This window comes from Schistosoma haematobium, chromosome 2, assembly GCF_000699445.3.
Source record: "Schistosoma haematobium chromosome 2, whole genome shotgun sequence".
Classification (NCBI taxonomy): Eukaryota; Metazoa; Platyhelminthes; class Trematoda; order Strigeidida; family Schistosomatidae; genus Schistosoma; species Schistosoma haematobium.
The window spans coordinates 10,208,329-10,232,346 of NC_067197.1; the positions used below are offsets into that span (position 1 = coordinate 10,208,329).

Consider the following 24,018-nt stretch of genomic DNA (forward strand, 5'->3'; position numbering starts at 1 on the left):
ACAAAAGAATTACGTCTTATCGTTACCTTGGCCTTAAGTAATTTGATTATCCTATTATTATTATTATTACTCCATTCTCCCCTTTACTCATGTCTTATATTCTCATTGTTTTATTCGTAAATACTCATCATATCACCGTATTTATTTTCTACACCTATATGACCTTTAATTATTATAACAAAAACATTTTAATCATCTTATTATGTTCACCAAATCTATTGTTATTGTTATTATATGTGAAAATTATATTTGAAATATTCTCAGCGATTGAAATTTAACTAATTCCAACGTTTCGTCCAGCTAACTTGTCTGGACTTCTTCAGGGTAATAATCAAAATCAAAATTATTATTCATATTACGTAATCTAGTATTATAACCTTTTTATTAACTGTGTCCACATTTCCTCACGGAATTAGTACTTTTACAAAAACAAAATTTTCATATATATACGATTGTACAGCTTGATAATAGATTCGTTGAAAAGAGATCCCTTCGCTGAAATTTGTGTTTTAATTTTAATGATTATGACGCAGACTATTAATGTATATATATATATATATATATATATATATATATATATATATATATATATATATATATATATATATATATATATATATATATATATATGATTTATTCGACTTTTAATTCGCTTAGTATGCTTGTGGCTTAGTGATCTGTGCAATTCAATAATAAAACTGTAGTCAGCGCTTCGTGTTGCCTTCTAAATTCATACACCGTCAGGATTTATTTAATAATGGTCATCAGGGCGATTGATATATGAAGCCTAAAGAATTATCTCGGAGCTAATCCCCTACATCCACTACTACCTACCTATGAAGGACATCAATGAAATCTTACCAAGCACGATCTATAGTTGTTTATCGCTCAGAATAACTGAATTTGATAAAATAATTCGTTTCTCTAATTTTTGTATTTCTTATAATAACAATAAACATGTTTAGTACTCTGTGGATAGTATTATTTAAAGAGTTCTATTTAGAAACTTGGAATTCTGATGATAATGAAAATTGTTTGTGAAAGAAAAAAAAGGAATGTTCAGAAATACGAATTATCAATAAATCTTCTCAAGTTAACAATTAATAAACAATCAATACTTTCTATCAGGTGAACAGATAACCGATTTTATTTGTTGATGTGCAGCGATCGCCAGTGTTTTACAACGTGGACTAAGAGATGCTTGTGAAAGAGGTGCAAGTATTTCCATGGTATCGTTAATTTTCAAAGAACTTTTATTCGCAATATTCGCATTGATACATATCAGGTTAAGAAGTAGCAGTAAATGAGGTAGATGCTGAAATGAATGAAAACAATTTTTTAATATGAATTAAACATGAGTAAAATTTTTTTAAAAACGACGAAAAACTAGTTGAAAAAAATTTCTTTACTTTATTATATACATACTTTTGTAAAAGACAATAGTTTTTGTGTTGCCTCGAACTTATCAACAAAAAACATGTGAATCATGAAGAAAACCTACGCTCTCTCTGAAGTTCTAAACTCTTTTAATACAAGATGCTGAACATTATCTTGGTTATAATTTAAGAAAATTTGGTGGTTAGTACTTGTTGATTAAACATTAGACGTATTTCGAGTCTGACAAAAACTTTATATGCACATCGATATTCGTTAGTATATGAGTTGCAGTGAGTACAACGGCTAATTTATTTCGCTCTTTATAACGAGAAAACGGACGTGAACAAGACAGTCGGTAAAAAACTGTACTTGTTTTCTTCGAAAGACTAGAAGATATGATACTACGATAAGATGACATGTTTGACAGGTGATATCCCAGGATTAATTAAAAAGAATAGGTGTGGCCGGTAAAATATACAAAGAATGAACATAGACATACATGTAAGGGACGTAGAACAGAAGCCATTATGAACAATTATAAAAGCAAGGTGACTATGAGTGGTTTCAAATATCCCTATCAATCGCTTGTCCGTAGAAGTAGTACTAGTTGAGGTAGAAAAAGATTAATGACGTTTAATGGCACATGTACATGAAGCCTCTCCATATCATAGCTCGCAACGGTGGATTTATAAACATAAAGGTACATTTCGATATAGTTATAGTTGGTCGTTTGATCAAGAAATATAAACACTAGCAATCGCAGCTACAAACTATCTTTTGAAAGCTGGTGGATTTTCGAATTCAACGTAGTAACTAACTAGCATCTCCGTAAAATAAAAGAATACAGATGCTCTTCACGGATAAATATATTTTACATGGATGGGAGAACAACTTATCACCTGTAATAAAAAAATACGAATTACTCATCACCTACTAAAAAAACGTACTTCAGAATTCGGTTCATCTCGTATCCTCCGGTTTATCACTCCAATGATTACATCCAAATCATTCTGATATATTAAAGCTCCAGTATCTGAGTACGAAAATAGATCACAGAGAAATTTTACTACACTGTCATTTGGTGTATTTAGGCTAGCATTAACAGGCAAGACAGGTTTACTGTCCAACTCAGCTGTTTGGCCTAAATTATGAGTCCAAAGACTTTGAATATATTCCAAATCATTGTGAGTATTTTTACGCAAGTATGAATTAGCTTCAAACTTTTTAATAAAATCTTCCAAGTTTTTTTCTGACGAAGTCGTCCAAGTAGCATCAAATCGAGCAAAGCTAGCCCATTGTGTTAAATTATTTGCTGAATCGCAATTTTTATCGTTTGGTAAAAACGTAACCATGAAGATTGGATCCACTAAAATTACGAAAGAAAACCACGAAATCATGAATGGTTAGGAAACAGATACACTGAATTTTCCTCTTAAATAAGCATACTAACCATTGTAATATATAAAAATTTGGCAACTGTTTATGTGAACTCAGTCTGAAATTTATCATACCGGTCACTTTCTCTGAAACTCATATAACAACGTTATTAAAGTATGTACATAGTTAAGGATGAAGCCAATTTTTAATGACCCTAATAAAAAAAAGTGACTAAATTATAAGCCCTTTGATTTCAAACTATAGCTATGAAAATAAGGTTGTAATTCATAACCCTATTTAAAGCAATAAAATAAATAATTCTTAACAGCCGAAGCACTACATATATGGGTAAATCTAAACAGTATTAATAGGAGAGATGGAATACAATTAACTGTCCCATGGCAACTAATGATTAATAAAGTAAACATGAACTCCGTATTATTTGAATAACGTAAATTACATTCAACGGTTCTAACCAGTTATCATATCTGAATATGTTGAACAACTGACTGGAACATTAAAATAACAAACTTTCAGTTATAAATACATTCTTCCTCTTTGAATTTATTCTTTTATCTTGTCTATTTATCTTCATTTTATGCATGCTGTGATATTTTTTATTCATATCATATATAAAAATTATATGTTTTCTTAATATTCACTGACCAAAGACAATATATAGTGGATGAAATTTCTCACACACAATATGTTATTTCAACACTTTTCGTTTCACACCACATGTCTCTCACACAAGAATCCAAATACCTACTTTGAGTGTTGATTGGATGACCTATTCAGTACACAATGAATCAGATAACCATGTACCTATTTATATTTAGACCAACATATATAAGCGAACAATATTGTTTTCAATTAGATCCTCATCAGGCTTTACTCTAATATACAGTAATATTTATATGCATATATAAAATTATTAAACCAATCAAGGTAGTTTATGGGTCAATGATAACAATCAAAGTGACTAGTTGTTTTAAACAATAGAAAAGATTACATAATAAGTGAAAAGTACAAATTAATAGTGTGATGACAGGTGTGCTAGTATTAATAAGAATAATAAAGGCTTAAATCAATGTCACATAATCGGAAATAGGTCAATGATTAGAAAAATATAGTAAGATAACATTTATATTTGATTATATTTCCTTGAAAAAGTTTGGACCAGATTGCCAGGCGAAACGTTGGATTTACTTCAAATTCATTCGCTGAGATTTTACAAATACATTCTTCCTCTTTAATGATAATAGTGTGAACTGTGAATAATGTCAGACTAGGTGGCTAGGATAGATAGTCCAAGTACGATGTATAGTGAAGCCTTCTTTTATATTGAGAGCAGTAGGATTAAGCATTAAATGGAAAGCTTCAGCTACTCTCATTTCTTTGTAATTGGAAAAACCTTTGTCATATTTTAATATTTTTGAAATCGATTTGGTGGTTGTTGAAAATGGTGTGAACTGCTATTGCTGATTTAATTTGAAGTCTATCCAGTTCTACGGGGTGATTAGGTGGTTTCTTTGTGTACCAAATATGTTCTTTGGCTCCAGTCAAGATTTCGTGAGATGACTCTCCAATATAGAAGGCATCACAATCGACACAACCTAATTTGTAGACAGTTCTGTGTTGACATAAAAGGGGTTTTTTCTTTTAAGCGAGTTAAAGTATTCCGAAGTGTGTTCCTTAACTGTGCACACATACACAAATTTATCTTTCGCTTATGAATCACCTTGACCAAAATGACATGATATTGATTTGTTCAGACCTGTTTTTTGACTGATCACAATATTCTTGTGTTGTTCCGTTTGTACTATTTAAACTTGGATTAATTTTCATTTGGTTATTAATAACAATTTACCCAATGCTCAATTTATTCGAAATTATTAAGTCAGACCTTGGTAATGATACCTATAGACCTTGTTTTGTTAGAAAAGTGTGTAAATATGAAAACACCTTTGTTTTCATTTTACAACCTATTATTTGAAGCGAACTAATTACAGAAAGGAATCACGTAATCTAAAAACAATACATTGATAACAATTACAACTTACAGTGACGATTAAATGTCTGAATAATTATTTCAAGGAATAAACGTGATGACACAGGTTTGGCTAGTAACGCTTTTAATAACGGTGTCTTGGTGTCTGTTGAATTTGGCGAACTTGTTTCAGAAGAATTTAGCGCATAAACTGAACAAAAGTGCCAGTTGCATGCTAACAAAAACAACGCCACTGCATAAGAAAACATGTAATACTGACCGCCATTCTGTTCAAACGGATCCAATCCATCCGTTATTAGGATTTGATTACTAGGAGAGTGATTCCCTAAATCAATTAAGTTTGACTGTTGTTTTGAAGTATCACATAAATTAATGAGGTGAGCGAATAGTTCTTGATCAAGTGATGCTAAAAAGAAAGCAATATCAATATACTCATTTACTACATGACGTATTGTAAATTTAGCAATGAATTGCAACAAGAAAAAGTCATTGTGGTTTGTGTGAATAAACAACAATGAATACTTTATGAGTTCTGGTTTATTTTTATTTGTGAAACTTACCCCAAATGCCCTGGTACGGCCGAGAGTGAGGAAAGCCCGCCCTCCCTCTCGAAACACTCGCACGACCACGCGTATCCAGCCTCTGTCAGGGAAGTCCAACTTACTGCCTTCTCATGGCGGGCGTGTTGTCTACAGAATCGAAAGGACGAAAAGCGAATGCCCGGCGCTTTAACCGAGCAGAGAGTTGGGAAACCCTGATTCCAAACCAATGGTGCACATGGGCTCCAGGATCCTGAAGGGACAAATGGAGTATGAACGAACCATTGGTCACCGGCTACTATGGGACTGCAAAACCTGACTTTGCTCCACTGCCTTGTGGATCAGATCTTTAGGTCAAAGGCTCGGGGTGTGGCCTCCTAAGAAAACCACCTGCTTCGGTCCGGGCAGTGTCACAGCCCACACACAAATAAAATGAAATGACGATAATTACTGAAAATGCTATTCTCGTCTCGATTAAAAGTCAGACGGTTCACATTTTCTTTTTCCTCCCTTTTTTTACTACGTCATTTATTCACTCTTTTTTATTCCCACTTTGTGTATCCTTATTTTTCAACTTATACAGCAGCTCGCCCATGGTGGAAACTCTGTTCTATCTAAACGATCTCGAGTCACTGACTGGTCGAAAAATGAATGCTACCACCGAATGCGACTGCTGAAACAGTTTTTTCTGAAACCACGTGCACCATTCAAACTGGCTGCCTTCAACACTCGCACACTTATGCAGGTCAGACAACAGACAGGGCTGGCTATGTCTTTAGAGTCTTAATATCGACGCCTGTTGTCTATCCAAGACCCGTATTCAAGACTCTGGTAAAGTACTACAAATTTGCTCTCCATCTGTCACTTCAAAAGGCTTGTTTTACGTGCGCTTATCCGGGGACACTGTCGCAACTTCGTCTGGCCTTGGTATCGCACTAAGCGTTCGGGACGAGGCAGCACTAATCGACTGGATCTCCATTAACAGTCGGTTATGTGCTGTTAGACTAGAAAGTTCCATCAAAGTGAGAAGTCGGCGTGAGAAATGATGTCTTTTCATCGTTTCCGCCTATGCCCCGGCAGATTGCAGCCCGGATGTAATCAAGGATGAATTCTACCACCAGTTAACTGTTCTTATCCAGAAAGTTCGTTCGACAGATATCGTAGTACTAGCTGAAGAAAGACTTCTCGACCTTGAGTATGAGAATGATATTGTCTTACTGTGCGATAATGCCCAAGGCATGCAATCCGCACTTAATCAGTTGGCAATCAGTGTCCGTAGGTATGCTATGTGCTTTGCACCTTCGAAGTGCAAAGTACTTCTACAAGACTGGCAGGATTCTAATCCTGTACTCACCCTGGATGGTGAGCAGATAGAAGTAGTCGAGAAGTTCGTGTATCTAGGTAGCTGCATAAGTGCTGGTGGGGGTGTGAGTGATGAGAACAATGCACGTATAGTGAAAGCCAGAGCGGAGTATGCTAATCTGGGCCATCTTTGACGCCTTCGTGATGTCAGTCTGACTGTAAAAGGTCGGGTCTACAACGTGTCGGTGAGAGTAGTTTTTCTGTATGCTTATGAAACCTGGCCTCTTTGAGTTGAGGATGTTAGACGACTCTGTGTTTGATCATCGTTGTCTCTGAATGATTGCTGACATTCAGTGGCAACACCATGTTAGTAATGCAGAGATTCGGCATCGTGTGTTCGGGCACAGAGACGATAATCCAATTGGTGTTACCATCTTGAAACATCGACTTCGGTGGCTCGGACATGTTCTACGAATGTCGTCCCAGAGAATTCCACGTTGTTCATTATTTGCCGACTATGGGACTGGTTGGAAAAAGCGGATAGGTGGTCAGTGTATGACATGGTGTCGTGGTATGAAAGAAAGCTGCAAAGGGCTGGCTTCTGTTGGTTCTTCACGACTCCCTGGTTGGGGTCCTAGGGGTGGTGCAACACAGTAGCTAGCGACGTTATCAGATATGGCTCAAAATAGAAGCCAGTGGCGATCCTGCTGTAACCTTCTTCATAAAAAGTGGTTGTAACTTCCATAACTGGAAGAATTCTTTCTGACTGTACTTTCCGTTTCCCCCCATTATTATTATTACACTACCATACACTAATCTGTAGTTATTATTGTTCTCTTTTTTTGCTTTTACTCATCTTACATTCTTTTTCTCTTCCCATTCTCATTGTTTTGTGTGGGGCATAAATATCTGGTGCCCCCTTGCACCAATATTTAAGTGTTCAAATAAATAAAAATAATAACCCAAAGAGTAAGTCGTGATACAATGAGCCAATCAGAGGTAACCAAATGAGGTCACTTGATGACAATCAGAAATGACCCAAAGGACAGATATGCATACCATTGGCTAAGAAATAGATTGGTTTTCTAAAGGGTAGGAATGCATATATTTGAGTATTTGTGCATGTTATTTGGTAGCCCAATAAACGTTCTCCTCCCCTGTTGTTTTCTTACGTAAGTAGTCAGTTGGGAGGGGGATAGCGAGTAGCACTTTATGTGCCAGTATCAGATCTAGGACTCCCCGCGTCATAACAAGTTTAACGTCATTATACCACATGCAGGACTTCGGAATAAAATCCGACGAGTGAGCCTTAGAAACGTATGTTCGATTGTCTTAATACTACCTACTCACATTGATATGACGGGAGGAATTAGGCCTTATATTCGGGTTTCAATTCATTAGAAAGTGAGGGACTCACAAAATTGATGATTTTCAATAATCTAACACTTTACTATACCTAAAAAAGGAAACAGGATAAGATGTCAGCAAATTCACATACAATATCTAGCAAACGATAGGAGAAAGTGATTTAAACTCTTTAAGAATAAATACTTCAGTACCAACATAAACAAATGAAATTGATATTCTTACTACACCATGATGGCTGGATTTTCATCCTAGAATGAAAGATAATTAAATATTCTAGTAATAAACAATGGATTCAAATATTTGGATAAGTAACATATAATAAACAATTCAAATAATGAATGTAACCAGCCTGATGATGTAAAACCTATGCATTCCAAAGTATACTAAGCTGAGATATTTGAGATCAAAAAGTGTTGAAATATCGTTTTCTGGAACAAAGTTTAACCATATGTTGTTACAAGTGCTTCGGCTACAAAACTAAGAAAGCGTAAATTTTTGTAAAAAAAGCATTTAGAAAATAATGCAATCTTTTGGTCTCACAATTATTACTTGTACCACAGACTAACTGAACACATTACAGTAGAAATTCAACTTACTGTACAAGTCAACAGGAAGAGTCTGAGACTGACTAATTAATATAGAAAGAAATCGTAACTGTAAAGCAAGATGTGGAATCTCTAAATTGGAAAATGTAAATATAAAAAAATATGAAAATCCAAAATAATTAGCTAGAATCACATTTTAAAGAATGGTTATCATGCTTAATTTAAGCATAAAAATTTAAGATAATTCGGCAGAAATTTTCTCCAAATGAAATGATTTACTAAAGCAGCCAAATCACAGTCCATATAGATCAATCGACGATAAAATTGAGTATTGCATTCTTAACGAAGTGACTAAACATTTTAAAACATCAAACAAAAGTTGTTTAGTACCCTAGAGAATAATGAGACAATAGGATGAAAATAATTGGTAGTTACGAAGTGAAATTTAAATGTCTACTTAGCAAATATACAGACAATGAAGAAACGAATGTCCGGCGCTTTAAACGGGTCGGTGGACACGGAGAGTCCACCTAGGGGAGTTGGGGAACCCTGATTCCAAACCAATGGTGCACATGGGCTCCAGGATCCTGAAGGGACAAATGGAGTATGAACGAACCATTGGTCACCGGCTACTATGGGACTGCAAAACCTGACTTTGCTCCACTGCCTTGTGGATCAGATCTTTAGGTCAAAGGCTCGGGGTGTGGCCTCCTAAGAAAACCACCTGCTTCGGTTTGGGCACCCGGGCAGTATCCCAGCCCTCACACAAATCCAGTGACTTATGTTGCGCACATCTGCTTGGTACCGCCGCGTACTAATGTCTGTGTGTTTAAATAAATAAGAAGGAACAAAGTGATCAAAAAGACTAAAAAAATTAGGAGATATGGATCATAGTAGGATGAGGAATGAAATTAATGATGATATTTACACGTTTCGATTCGTATTTTTTGGATCGGCCTGACTAGTTCGGCAAAAGGTTTTTGAAAGAAATACGTGGTAGAGGAAAGTGTTATAATCTCTTTCTTCTTACGGTTATGACCCAGCTATTCCTATTGCTTAGTATTCTTGGACACCGATTCACTCGACAAGACCCCAAATCAGAACACGGTTGAACAGGAAAGAGATTATATTCCAAATAACAAGGTTAGATGGAGGCAAGATGCAAGCCAGAAGCACAATAGGGAAAACGTCGGTATATTTATAGTTTTTACATAAGAAGATTCCAGAGTATTCTCCGACTATCGACTAGTGCTGATTGGATAAGAATCAGCCAATCAGCGTGCACCAAAGCAACCATGCATTGAGCATGCTTTAATCTAGTCTATGTCCCGCTAACACCTCCCTTCTGAGCAGATTCGTAGGATCTGGTGCTAGGGTCCAACTGCAACCGAGTGACTGGCCTGTGCTTTCGATTAGTCCATCGTCTAGGCAATAAAGAAGTATCACTCTTTCCTTGCACAGAAACTGATGTGTCTATTCCCGGCGTTTTGATTTTAAAGGTGTCTAGCAGAACATCAAGAGGTAATCGATATTGAATCTTGTTGCTGGCTATCGAGGTTGCTTTCAATTGGTTAGCATGACGTACCCAAACTTCCGAGCCAACTGACACCTCGTAAACCACACTCCCCTTCTTTTTCAAGATCCGACCAGCTGTCCATGTAGGATGTTTCCCACGATAGTCCATAGCAAGCACTTTTTGTCCCACCGTGAACAATCGTCTTTGTGCCCCATGATGTCGGTTAAACTGATTCTCCATCGATAGGTTTCGTTGGGGTTCAATAGCTGGCGTAGGACGGATGACATCGAAATGTGTTCGTATCTTTCTGCCAAGTAGAACTTCTGCTGGAGAGACCCCGTTAATTGTCTGAGGGTTCGGTGTAGAACGATAAATAAACAGGAACTCTCTAAGATATCTTCAGTGGTCCCTTCCCCTTTGGATTTTTTTAAAGCATTTTTAAATGTACTCACAAAGCGTTCCACTTGGCCATTTGATTGGGGATGGTATGGAGGTGTTCGGAGGTGCTGGATTCCGTTCTGCCGACAAAATTGTGAGATTTCGGACGTAAACTGTGTTCCGTTGTCACTAACTATCAATTCCGGGATTCCAAAACGACTGAATAGTTGACGTAGTTTACTGACTGTGCAGCTTGCAGTCGGGTGTTCCATGAGAAAAATTTCTGGCCACTTGCTATATGCATCAACCACCAAAAGGTAAGTTTGTCCATGAAGTGGACCAGCAAAGTCCAAATGTATACGCTGCCACGGTGACTGTGGTATTGGCCATGATTGCAGCTCTTCTTTTCGCGGTGCTTTTGTTACTGATGCACATTTGGTACACGAACGGGATAGCTGCTCCAGTTGGGTGTCTAAATGCGGCAAGTATACATAACTTCGTGCTAGTGCTTCCATGCGATTTATTCCAGGATGTCCTGCATGCAACTGTTCAAGCACTGCTGGTTGTAGCTTCTTGGGAATTATGACACGTTCGGCAAACAGCAGACAGTCATCGATGATTGAAAGAGAGAGTCTTCGCTGGTAAAACTGTTGAAGCTCTGTGGAATAGATTTTCGAGGGCCACCCTTCTAGGTGGAACTTTCTAACTTCTTGTAGTGTTGGGTCTCGAAGCGTTTCTTCCCTGACTTCATCTGACGACACTGGAGTGTTTCGAATGGCATCTGCCACTATACTTCGTATTTCTGGGTCTACTGCTGTGGAGGCAATGATTATATCCTCTGGTCCAGGATGTTGAACTCCAATTAATCGGGAGAGAGCGTCAGCTTGACCGATAGTATTTGTCGACTGATACTTGATATTAAAATCATAACTCAGGAGCATTGTTGCCCAGCGCTGTAGTCTATTAGCCGTATAGACAGGGATTCCTTTCTTAGAAGCAAAGATTGCAATCAAAGGTTTGTGATCTGTCAGTAGAGTAAATGTACGACCATAGAGCATTTTATGAAATCTTTTGACTGCGAAAATGATTGCAAGAGCTTCCTTTTCAATTTGGCTGTAGTTTCGCTCGGCTGGAGTAAGTGATCTAGCAGCATGGGCAATTGTCTTTTCTGATTTATCCGGAAACACGTGAGATATCACTGCTCCAACTCCATGACTAGAGGCATCAGATGCAACAACAATTTCCAAGCTGGGATCGAAGTGCGTCAAAAGAATCTTTGAGCTGAGCATTGATTTGACTCTGTCAAAAGATGCTTGACATTCTGCTGACCACTGCCAAGGTTTATCTTTCGATAGTAATTCATTTGGGGGACCTCTCACTCGGTGCATTTCAGGCAAGAATGTGCTGTAATGACTGATTAACCCCAAGAAGGATCTTAATGAAGAAACATCAGTTGGTGCAGGCATCTTCTGAATGGCTTCGATGTTAGCAGGGTCTGGTCGGCGACCGTTCTTATCTAAGATAAAACCAAGGTATTTGATCGAATGCATGAAGAAGATACATTTTTCCTCACGTAGTTGGAAACCATACTCCAACACTCGGTTAAGAACTTGGTGTAGTCGATCAGAAAGTTCACTGTCAGTTGAACCCATAACTATGATATCATCTAGATAAGCTGCTGTACCAGGTATACCTGTTAGCATCGTATCCATTATTTGCTGAAAGATGGCGGGTGCGGTCTTGATGCCAAATGGTAGACGGGTGTATTGAAATAACCCTCGATGAGTGTTAATGGTCAGAAGCTCTCTACTATCTTCATCTACTTCCACTTGGAGATAAGCATCGGAGAAGTCTATTTTCGCGAAACATGTCCCACCATTAAGCTTGGCAAACAGGTCTTCCGGAACTGGTAAGGGATATTGATATACATCTAATGCAGCATTTAAACCGGTCGAGAAATCGGCATATATGCGTATAGTCCCATTGGCCTTCTTAATCACTACAATCGGTGCGGCCCATGCAGAGTAGTTAACTGGTCGGATTACACCAGCCTGCTGCAAGCGATTAAGTTCCTGGTCGACTAGCTCAAGAGCAGCATATGGTACAGGACGTCTCGGGCGAAAAATAGGTATGGCATCTGGTTTCACTGGTAAGTGCGCTTTCATCTTGGTACAGTGGCCAAGGCTATTCTGAAAAACAGAGGCAAACTTTCTTTTCAGTTTTTCTAGTAACCGTTCACCTGTCTTCTTTGGAAGTAATGGGGTGTCCAATGATGAACACGATACGTTACAGACACTGTTAATTGGTATATCCATTATTCCAAGTTTGTCTAGCATATCTAGACCAAGAAGATCAAGGTTCGGCCGTTCTGTTAGGTAACATATTCCTGTACAGTTAGTTCCATTGAAGGAAAATTCACACTGTAATTCACCAACCAGTTTTAGCACACCACCTGATGCGTTTTTAGCCGTTTTCTTAGATGGCTTCATTGGCGGTTTACCCAGCAAGTTATACGTTTCTCTAGACACTAACGTGATATCTGATGCCGTGTCAATTTGAAGACGAGCTGATATGCCGTTTATCTGGATGGTAACATACTTTCTCTGAATGTCATAGTTTGTTTGAAAGGCAGCTACCAAAGGAAGAGATTTGGACTCGGCTGACATATCTTCCTGATTTTTATAAGAAATTTCATCAAAATTACATGCATTATTCTGAGAACCCATATCTGATACATTGTCATTAGAAATCGGATAAGCTGATTCAATATAAATTTCTATCTCACAATGATTTTGAGTAACATTCAGTATATTTGGGTTCATCGTGTCACTGCAGTTATTTTCTGAATACGAGTCCCCATAGCTTTTTCGGCTAATATCACGTGGACCATAATTTTGTTCTAGCTGAAGTTTATTTTCAGAGCTAGACAGGACCAGTAGTGTTTCATTCAATTCTGGACTCCGGGCTTAATCTACAGGGTCTGGCTCTTGATCATTTCGTATTGCCACAACTTTATGAGCATTCAGCACAGTATTTTCTTGCTGTGAGCCGGACACGTTACAAATATTACGTTCTGATTCAGGTATAAAGGGATTTGAACCCTCCACTAGATATGCTTCTGAAATGTCTGTTACTGCATCATAAACAGATTTCCTATTTTCTGGTCGAGTGAAAAGTGTGCTCAATAGTTGTTGTTGCAAGGCTAACAACTGCTGGTGCTGTAATATTAACCGCAACTGTTCTAAAGAAATTGCCATTTTTCTTTAGTTTTTCCCCGCCGCCACTGTTATAATCTCTTTCTTCTTACGGTTATGACCCAGCTATTCCTATTGCTTAGTATTCTTGGACACCGATTCACTCGACAGGACCCCAAATCAGAACACGGTTGAACAGGAAAGAGATTATATTCCAAATAACAAGGTTAGATGGAGGCAAGATGCAAGCCAGAAGCACAATAGGGAAAACGTCGGTATATTTATAGTTTTTACATAAGAAGATTCCAGAGTATTCTCCGACTATCGACTAGTGCTGATTGGATAAGAATCAGCCAATCAGCGTGCACCAAAGCAATCATGCATTGAGCATGCTTTAATCTAGTCTATGTCCCGCTAACAGAAAGCATGACTAGAATTCGCGATCTTTGTTGTGACTGAAACTGATGATTGTTTTGTAATCAGTTGTTGATAGTCAGAAGGGTATATAGAACTGAAAGACGCGAGCTTTATTAAATAATATTACTGAAAAGAACTTTTTTCTCTGCATCATCTTAATTCGTTTTAAAAACTCCATGACGGTAATCATTACCGGCGCTCGGTTTACTTCTACAAAGCATGTGCATGAAGTTTCCAATCTCTACCCGACACATAACAAGACATTTCCCGCTACTGTCAATCACTCGAATACAAAACGACCATTAATGAGTTTTGCCTTACAATTATTTGAGGTATTCTCATGCATTAAAACTACTACATTCTGAATGAGAAAACCTTCAACTCAATATCTATCAAAAGATGGCTGCTAAGCTATAGATTAGATTATCTCTAAAAAATAGGGATAATAACCAGAAGTACAAAATGAAATAAGTACGACGAGCTATGGTTCAAGATGACTGTCAATATCGACTATGTAAAAATAATAGTCTAACTAATTTACTAAATAGAAGTTTACGAGCTTGATTTTGAGCCGTGCTGCTGACCGCCCAAACCGAATTAGGAAGAGCGAGGTGAGAACCTATGATTAATAACTAGTAATCTTGTTGAGTATATGAGGTACTGTCAGTTTAGTAAAATTCTGCAGTTAATAATCATCAAGTTCAATTGGTATATGATTGAAGTAACTCGGATCTAGACAATTCTTTATCAAAAAAGCTTCTCAAAAAGAGGATAGAAGCAGTCCCATTCATAGGATCTGAGAACTATTAGCTTAGTGCACAGTAGTATTAAGTACTTATATTAAGAACACTCACACTTAAAAATTAGTTCTGATTATTTCTGTGACGAAGAAATTCGCGACGAAACGGAACTACTTAATTTTAAGGGCTATCTTAAAAAATATAATTTTCTTTTATGACTTAATTTTCAGCATAAACATTTGCGTAATCATTTTTGTTGTGACAGAATAATGTTTTTGTAAAAAGAGCGAAAATGGAGTTTACACTTCGCGAAAAAGATAAAATGAAGAAAAAGGGTAAATTACCACAAGGTGAAGAACCTCGTAGCTCACGAATAAGCTCAGTTGGTAGAACTGACCCAAGGCAAATACGAATGCAAGAGGCATCCAGGGAACACAAAATACCGACAGATCTAAGGAGCTTAGATCTTATTTCATTCCTGGTTTCGCGTTGATATAGTCCAACAAGAGAGAGCACTGGTAGAAATTTTACCGAATGTAGATAGCAAACAACTAACTTTGGATCAGCTTTTTCCTAAAATATGATAATAAATGGAAATGAATATGACACCTTTTCCAATAAAAGTGAACTAACTTAATATAAAATCTAAATGATTAGCGGGTCAAAAAACTGAAAATTTCCAACAAACATGTCTAAAATAAATGATCATTCTTCTAGAGCAAGATCTCAACAGAAAACAAAACCGACAGCCATAAGCACCTGCCAAAACTAGTAATGATGGTCAAATAGTGTTTGAATGATATGCAATCATTTTTATCAGATGAGGGCTACTAGATTGATGTACCGCTGAATACAGTGTAAATAATAAAGATCGGGAGTCGTAAATTAGGACTTGGCCTTATTGATCTCGGTTTCGACAGCTAGATACTTCCATCAATCCTCGCCTTTTAAGTTTGGATCAAAGCCGCGTACATGGAGCTGGGACCGGTTAGTGAGTTGCGCTAAGTGTGAATTAAATATACTTTACAATATACTTAAATACTTGTTCATCTCTTTATAATAGAATTTCCAACTAAATGGTAAGCGGTTAGTCAACATATGGTTATTTACAATGGACCGACCCTTTAGTGATTCACGTTATTGAGCCGGATGGCGTGAAGGAACCTAGGATATTGCATGTAACAAACCATATAAGAAATATTTGACAATGTTAGAACTTTGACTAGAACAACTTCCTGGAATCTGATACAGATCAAACAAATGGGGAAGGTTGCATTAAAACAGCAGTTACTGTCAAAGTATTGCCTAAAAATCAATTGTAATGATTCTACGCACTAGAACAATCGCAATTGTGTAAAAAACTAAAAACACTGTTAAGGATAGTAGTGTTTATCAAAAAGTGGAACAGTGAAAGCTAGTTGAAATATAACAGAAACAATAACAATTACCAGAAGAGTATTTAGCTCATTTAGGCGTTCAACGATTTCATGACTGTCCTCATGCAATCCCCAATTACATTCTTGATCATTACTTTGTCGGGATTCAAAATATCCAAGTTTAATTTTAAGAAGATACCAATCAGGACTTCGTGAATAATCCAGTTCGGTTTCCACTGTATATGAGGTCTAAAACAAAATGGTTAGTCATAAGCAATTCTGTGACTGATGACGATTTATTTGTACTCCTCAATGTGACAACAAGGAGACTAAAACCCGGCTAAGTTGTGCGACAAACCACACTTACGTCTCAACAGGTGGAGTCAAAAAGATACTTTGGAAAATATAACTAGAGATATCACTTGGAGAATTCCATATGAAATTATTAAGAAAGAGCTTAAAATCTGAATGGGCGCTAAGTTAGATGTATTTTATTAGTGACGGTAGCTAGTCAGACGTAGATTTGGCAGATCAAAGGACACTTTTGAAGAGATCAAAATGTAATTAAGTAAGGGTATGGGAGAATATAAGGTTCAAATATAAGTTCTTGAACTGCGTGTTTTCTATTTCGAGTCTGTGACATCAAAAGTTGACAGGCAGAGACCTTAAGGCTTGCAACAGACATAGGTAACATATGTAGACCCACTATTTATCTTTTACTTACTAAAAATCATTATTTGTCGACCGTATCTATTTTAGTTTTCTACTACTCCAGGTGCCATTATTGTTAATGCCTAGTTTTACACCTTATTAATTTAATATTTGCTGGTATAGTGTAGTGACGGATTAGTACGCCATACGATCCTATTGACTGGGAGGTCAAAAATCGTCCAGTTCAATTTCTGGATTGTCCAATCAAACATCTGTAATAAAACAGTTACCACACTCCAATAACTAAACATAGTGGTGAGCATTGGATGACCAGAAGCTTTGTGATGTTAGTACTTTTGTAGTATCAGAAATGTGTTAGCAAGAAGTTACTTGTAAGATATCTGACGAAAGGTCACCTTAGAGCGATTTGTCTATACCCCGTTTCTTGTCTTAAGATAAAAAAGCTCGAAACATTTGGTGCTTTTGTCAATCTCTAAGATCCATTTAAGTGAAAGGTAATCAGTAAAACCAAGTTTATACTTTGCTCTCTGATAGACACTCGTATTTTTAAACATATATTCTACTAACGTCAAGATTATAAATCTATGACTAGTCAAAAATAAGATAATCCTGTTTTTATCTTTAAAGTTTTTTAGTTAGCTACTTGCAACATTTATTTGGTTCAGACTGAAATTTAGTAATGGGTGAAAAGAAGAACAATTGAACCATAATATTTTAAGCTAAGAGCAAAGAGAAACTAATAGAATTTTAAACTGATAAATTTGATTCTTATTATCAGAATGGGGTTTGTGGAGATTGTAGTAATTTTAATAGTTGAATTTATGAGTCGATGTAAGCTAGACTACCAGTGCTTCCAGGTTTTCCATGGTGGTCTAGCTTATGTCGACTTATGAATTCAACTATTAAAATTTGATTTTATCCATTTAACCATGATTACGTCAGAGGCGCGTGAAATATTAGTTACTCGACTTGCCAATTATGCCTTTTCAATATATTTCGAGGTAAATATTTGGTGTGAAGTATTGGCTATTTACACCTGTATTAGTGAACACATTCAGCATAAAGTGGATATAGATGACAAACATAAAATAGTCAGAAAGATGGTCACTGCTTCGTTTCTTGTTTTTGAGAAACCAAGGCTTTAGAAGTGTAAGTATTCTGGAGAGAACTCATTGTCGAACAGAGTAAAAAGCACACCGAAATGCGTTCCGTTGCTAGCGATCGTCAGAGTACTGTAGTCGCTTCACTAATGGTGATATTCAAGTGATTATACATAGAATATGATTTATTTCGTCAATGATCAATTACCATACATAACTAAAGTCTACACAAACAGAAAACAAATACTTATTAACAGCGTTAACTTTCAACTGGTATGATTTGCTTAAAACGTTTATTCATTACTGAATTATAGCCTTGAAAATTTTGTTTTAGCTCCGGAATAGTGGACAGTAAATCAACAATTGCATAATAGACAGATCGACAATCTGCATATGAGCAATTTGTACCAAGTCTGATTGTATCCACTAAGCAGGATTCAAAATTCTTTGGTAAACCAATGCTTTGTTTAGCAGGGGAAGGTTTTCCAGGTATTAATCCAACTAGAAAAAAAGGTCGTAAATGGAACATTTATCACTATTGGTACAAAAATTCATAAGTTATTTAGACAGAGGATACCTTACAAATGAAAACCAAACATAAAATGAAGTGTTTCGGACACCTCAAGCAACAATGCAAAAGTGCTTGAGATGTATTTCGATCCTCCCAAATTCCAACTGTTGTTCGAAGACTGGCTTGTGTTGTTGCTCAGTTTGTATATGGGAAGTGACGTAGTAGTGTTGAACAACTTATTTACTCTGAAAGTCTCGTTATTAAAGGATAAGTATACTGAGTGACTGACATTTGTCGAATAACTGTATGATGATCGAGTTGTGGATGTCTGGTGACTGTTTCCGATCATCGTTATCTCTAGAGGGTCGCCATCCATTCACAAAGTCAAGGCAGTAACGCCGAGGTGCTTGGGTGGTGACGATAATTCGACTGGTGACACCAGCTTTAAACACCGAACTTGGTGACATGGTTCTACTTCACAAAGCCATCCTAGAGATCTCTACAACTACTATATGCCAAGATTGGAGCTAGGTGAGAGTGGAGTGCCATCAAATTTATGGCATGGTATCGTGATATAAAAGATAGATGTAAGGAATGTATGTTGGTCACTCACGACCCCTTAACTGGGGTAATGAAACATCGCGACTTAAAAAGATACCAAGTATAGCTCATAATGAAGGTTGATAGCGATCCAGGAGTTTTCAATTACATTCTCCATGGATGTAAGATAAGGTCACTTAACTGAAAGTTTTTCTTGGCCAGATCTCCATCTAAACTGGGACTAACTAAGCAATGTACTTGATTATTTACTTACATGCCGTATGAACCTTCTTGTTATGATTTTGTAGTTCACCTTTTATCCCCTATTATATCAGAGTAAGTACAGGGTACTGCGTAAAGATTAGCAAGTGAATCTCCGTCAACTAATGCGGTTAAAATATGTCAGTCAGTCAGTAACAACGTAGAACTTTGTACGTACGTACATCAGTTCGAGTTGCCATACCACATTAGCACACAGATGCAGTGGTCGATTCAAATCCCGTAGTGGTAGAGGTAATAAGAGTATAAGCAGTAATCAGAAAAATTAGTGTTTGGAGATGTTATTTAAAGAGTATAATCCAGTGAAATAAATTTGGAAAGAGGAAAAAAGGGACATGGAGAATTCAGAAGATTAGAATCTGGGAGAACACAGAGAGTGGATGCACCTGCGCCATTGCAAACGATTTTGAGCCATGTCATTCAGGGTCTCCAACAGTCGGTTGCTATCATCTCGCGGTCCCCAACCAGGTAGTCTACATCTACCAACATGATTCGGTTTACTTGTCAGTGACTTCATGGACTTGTGCCATGCTTTGGTCTGGCCGCCCCTAGCTTTCTTTCAGTCTACTCCTATACAACAAAACATCGCACATCGAGGCAGTCGGTCTTTGGGCATACGTAACACATGTCCCAGCCATCTCAACTGATGAAAATTCACTACATCACCAATTGATTTGCCATCCTTACCTAGTACCCGTTTCCTATCAACTGTGTTACTTACTCGATGGTCCCAGGATATACGAGCAATGCTTCGAAGACACCTTTGATCAAATACTAGTAACCTACGAATATCCTCTACTCTTACCGGCCATGTTTCACTGCCATAAAGTAGGACGCAACGAACTGCTGCGCAGTAAACACGTCCTTTGGTTGATAGACGGATATCTCGCCTACGCCATAAATGACGCAAGTTGGTAAAAGCTAATCGAGCCTTCTGTATCCTTGCTGAGATTTCGTCACACACCAGACCACAAAGGCTGATGAGACTTCCAAGGTAAGTGAAGCGATCGACACGCTCAACTACTTCACTCCATATCATTAGTTCGGGTGTCGATGCAACCCAATCCTGAAGCAAAATTTTGCATTTCGAGGGGGAGAATCGCATCCCGAACATGTTTGCATTGTTGTTTAGAGTGGTCAGAAGACTGCATTTTGTCAGCGTCTTCACCAAATAGAACTATGCCATCGGCATATTCTAGGTCGAAAAGTGAATCTCCCGGTAGACGTTCAACCCCTGGAAATTTGGATGAGGAAAGTGTCATCTCTAAAAGCACGTCAACGACAGAGTTAAACAAGAATGTAGAGAGTGGACAGTCATGACGAACACCACTTGAGGTAATCAATTCTGATGACAGTTCGCCATAAGCTCTCACTCGACCAGTTGTGTTTGAGTAGAGAGCCTTTACAAGGTTAATGTACTTCTTTGGTACTCCTTTCAGTTAAAATATGTAACGTATGTTTAACTAACACCAACCTTAAAGGATGATGCTACCTGGCGGCGCAACCGTTAAGAAAACAGGGAAATCTTAAGTTCAAAATCGTAGTGGCACATCATTTATTCATTATCTTCCCTCAGACCTTGAGTCCCGATAGTATTCCGCACACTTGTTCCCTTTATTGTCATTTTAAATCATACCTTCCGTGACTAGTTTTCTTCTTATGACAAATAGTAGTACTACTGTTTCCACCTTTTTATTCATCTTATAAACTTTACGGTAATAATATAGTAGCAACGGACGTTTGTTTCCGGTCCCAGGTTTTGATTGGATCGAGTTCAAATTACAAACTAACCTGGTAAACATGAGCATCTCGTATACGAAGCTGTACTTTGCAAACGAACTACAACAATGGAACGAAACTAAAGCTACAAACTTTCTGTCTGACTGTGTTTTATATCGGGCATACGAGGCGCATAGAAATTGGGCACTAACGGCAAAAAGCCTATATTTTTAACTTGACAATATTAACTTACGGTTACCAATTGAACATTAAATGAGTAGAAAGAAACCTCACTTCACCACACATTATTAATACTTCAAATATAAGTACACGACATATCCGCATAGTTCCCTACGAACGAGTTATTTCACAACTACGAATATTAATTTAGTGATGAGAATATAAAGCAATAATATGACATTAGTTGGGCAGTCCAGACTGCTCAGAGACTTGAAAGACGCTATAATAAGCCCGATGTATAAGGCTGGGAGTAGGGATTTAGTTAGTAACTATAGACCCGTTAGCTTGACTAGTGAGGTTGTAAAACTGATGGAAAAAATCATTGATATCTGTTATAAACTATGTTGAACGGCATAATCTTTTCTCCAGGAAACAACATGGTTTTCAGAGAGGCCTATCATGCTTGACAAATCTTCTCATTGCAAGAGAAGATCGGGCTGCTGCAAAAGATCGGAATATTCCTGTAGATGTGATCTTCATATATCTAAGTAAGGCCTTCGATAAGGTCTCCCATTCTGGTCTTAAATCCAAACTGGAACGTTTTGGAATCCATTATACAGTCGTAGATTAGACAAGTAACTTTTTCCATGACAGGAGACAAAAGGGTAAGGGTTAATGGAGCTCCCCCCTCGTGAGTACCTGTAAAAAGTGGAGTTCCCCAAGATACAATCCTCGGGCCTCTTCTTTTTTTACTTTATGTAAATGAATTACCAACTGTAGCAAAATCATCCGTTCTACTCCTCGCTGATAACATAAAAATTCGGAGACTCATACACAGTATGTCGGATAGAATAGTATTACAGGATGATCTTTGCTCAATGGTGGCATGGTTAGACAGGTGGTCACTAGAAGCGAATCCTAATAAGAGTGCGGTGATGCACTTAAATAACTATGATGAATCGTATCACTATACAATATGTGGACTCGTGCTACCCAAAGTAAGAAACTAGTAACATTAAGAAGTCATATTAAGCAATGATCTCAAAACCACTAGTCACTGTAAGGCTGCTGCTGCGAAAGACTATAGGGTATTATGGTCTATTCATAGGTCTTTCTAGTATTTAGATGACGAAAATTTTAAATTATTATACCCGATTTATGTGCGACCACATTTAGAATATGGGATTCAAGCAGCGAGTCCTTGTTTCATGTACGAAGCAGAGATGCTGGAAAGAAACCAACGACGATGTACTAAGATGTTGAAAGGTCTATCTGCCGTCTTACGAAGACAGACTGAGACACATCAACTTATTTCCGTTACCTTACCGTAGAATACGGGGTGATCTAATATTCGCTTATCGTATACTGAACGATGACCTCGGTATTAACATGTCTTATCTTTTAAGTCAACTTAGTGTGAGAGATGGTGCCACCCGGATGCTAAGACAGAAGTATAGGAAAGTACAACCAACCTGTTCCAGTCATAGTTACAGGTTTTTCAGGAGCACTTATTTTTAGCCCAGAAAGTTCTCCACAAAGTGCTGTACTTTCGTCTGGTTTCCTCTTGGATATTTGAAGCAAACGTCTAAAACAGCAATGTAGAGAAGTCGAATTACTTCACTAAGTCTTCTTTTCCCTGAAGTTCCTCCGACGAATTGGCTGTTAGGTTCGCTAGAGCTTTTTTGGCTAACTGCTGAACAAAATCCTCATCTTTAGCCTTTTAATTTAATTCGAATGTTGCATGAAAAATTACCTCATATCGCTTAACAAAATTAGTAGGGACACATCCTAGAGTCCCGTCGGTTTTGGAAACCAAACGCCAATACTCGTTTTCCTCTCGGATATCTAAAAATATTTCGTCTCGAGAAAACTTCAAGGTTCCGGGAAAAGGACCTTCATATGGATAAATCGCCTGCAGCATTAGAGGTCGATACAGAGACTAGAAGCTTCAAGGGTATCGTCCACTGGTGGAGTTTGCGAGCACTTGAAGGTCAAACTATAGTAAGATGATTGGTGCGTCACACCGAAAATTCGTGAAGTTTTGCAGAAGCGGTCAAATCAAGATATTTTAAAATTTGGCCTGAGTCCAGGCACCTTATGTCTAATTACGTCCATCCGTCGATTAACGAAAGTGATGCCATCGTAATAATGAATGATATGGGACGAATCTTCAGTGGTATTATCAGTTTCAGTTTGGAAAGGACAAGAGGCTTGATGGCCTGTGTTAGTCCTGATAATGGTGTTCTCTCAGTTGATCCAACTTTCTTTCGAAATAGTCGGCGGATGGAGCCTCAACCACGTGCTGAGGTAATGAATTCCACTCGTTGATGATTCGATGTAAAAGTCGATAGCCAACTGACAGGTAATTTGTCCTGGGCTTGTGAACCTTTTTGGAGTGTCCTCGTAAATTCTCTGATTTGGAAGACAAGAAAAATGAGGGCATATCAGGTGAAAATTTATCACTAAGCAATTTAGAAACTGTAACCAAGTCGCATCTAGTTCTTCGATATGACAACGGGAATAGGTTTAGCTAGGCCAGTCGAGCATCATACGGGAGCTTTACTATTCCGGGAATCAGCTTAGTTTCTGTCCTCTGGACCTTTTCCAAAAGTTCACTGACTTTTTCTAGACAGGAACTAGCCGCTTGTATGCAGTACTCAAATACCAGATTGTAAACTGTGAGTCTCTTCCTTTTTGGAATTCTGTATATTACTGCGTTATATTAATTTTTTATATATTGTGATATTTCCCCCCGTGTTTTTGATATATATATATATATATATATATCATTCGTTCATTCTCGTACGTGGTATTGCACCATGACGGAACAGACACCCAAGGTACTTAAGCTAAAGACTATGTCCCCACCTTCGTTCC

General features: G+C 37.6%; 1 protein-coding gene across 3 annotated transcripts; it reads right to left on the bottom strand.

Annotated features, from left to right (window-relative positions):
* Window positions 1-636: 636 nt before the first annotated feature.
* On the bottom strand, window positions 637-23,153 carry MS3_00006173 (uncharacterized protein). 3 transcript variants are annotated; one of them, XM_051214291.1, is made up of 10 exons: window positions 22,895-23,153; window positions 22,758-22,858; window positions 22,614-22,726; window positions 18,217-18,413; window positions 16,213-16,389; window positions 15,109-15,337; window positions 8,571-8,651; window positions 4,818-5,171; window positions 2,325-2,743; window positions 637-1,315 (listed from the first exon to the last, which is right to left on the bottom strand). In XM_051214291.1, exons 1-10 carry the CDS (start codon window positions 23,060-23,062, stop codon window positions 1,112-1,114), a joined length of 2,043 nt encoding a protein of 680 aa, XP_051067443.1. In that variant the 5' UTR covers window positions 23,063-23,153; the 3' UTR covers window positions 637-1,111. The 3 variants fall into 3 exon arrangements, with proteins under 3 accessions (XP_051067443.1, XP_051067442.1, XP_051067444.1); XM_051214292.1 differs by lacking the exon at window positions 8,571-8,651 and having other exon boundaries at window positions 916-1,315; XM_051214290.1 differs by having other exon boundaries at window positions 4,818-16,389; window positions 18,217-22,858.
* Window positions 23,154-24,018: the final 865 nt, after the last annotated feature.

What these genes read in the sequence shown, in the direction of transcription:
- MS3_00006173 (XM_051214290.1), bottom strand. Translation starts at nt 13,235, where the DNA reads ATGAACCCAAATATACTGAATGTTACTCAAAATCATTGTGAGATAGAA.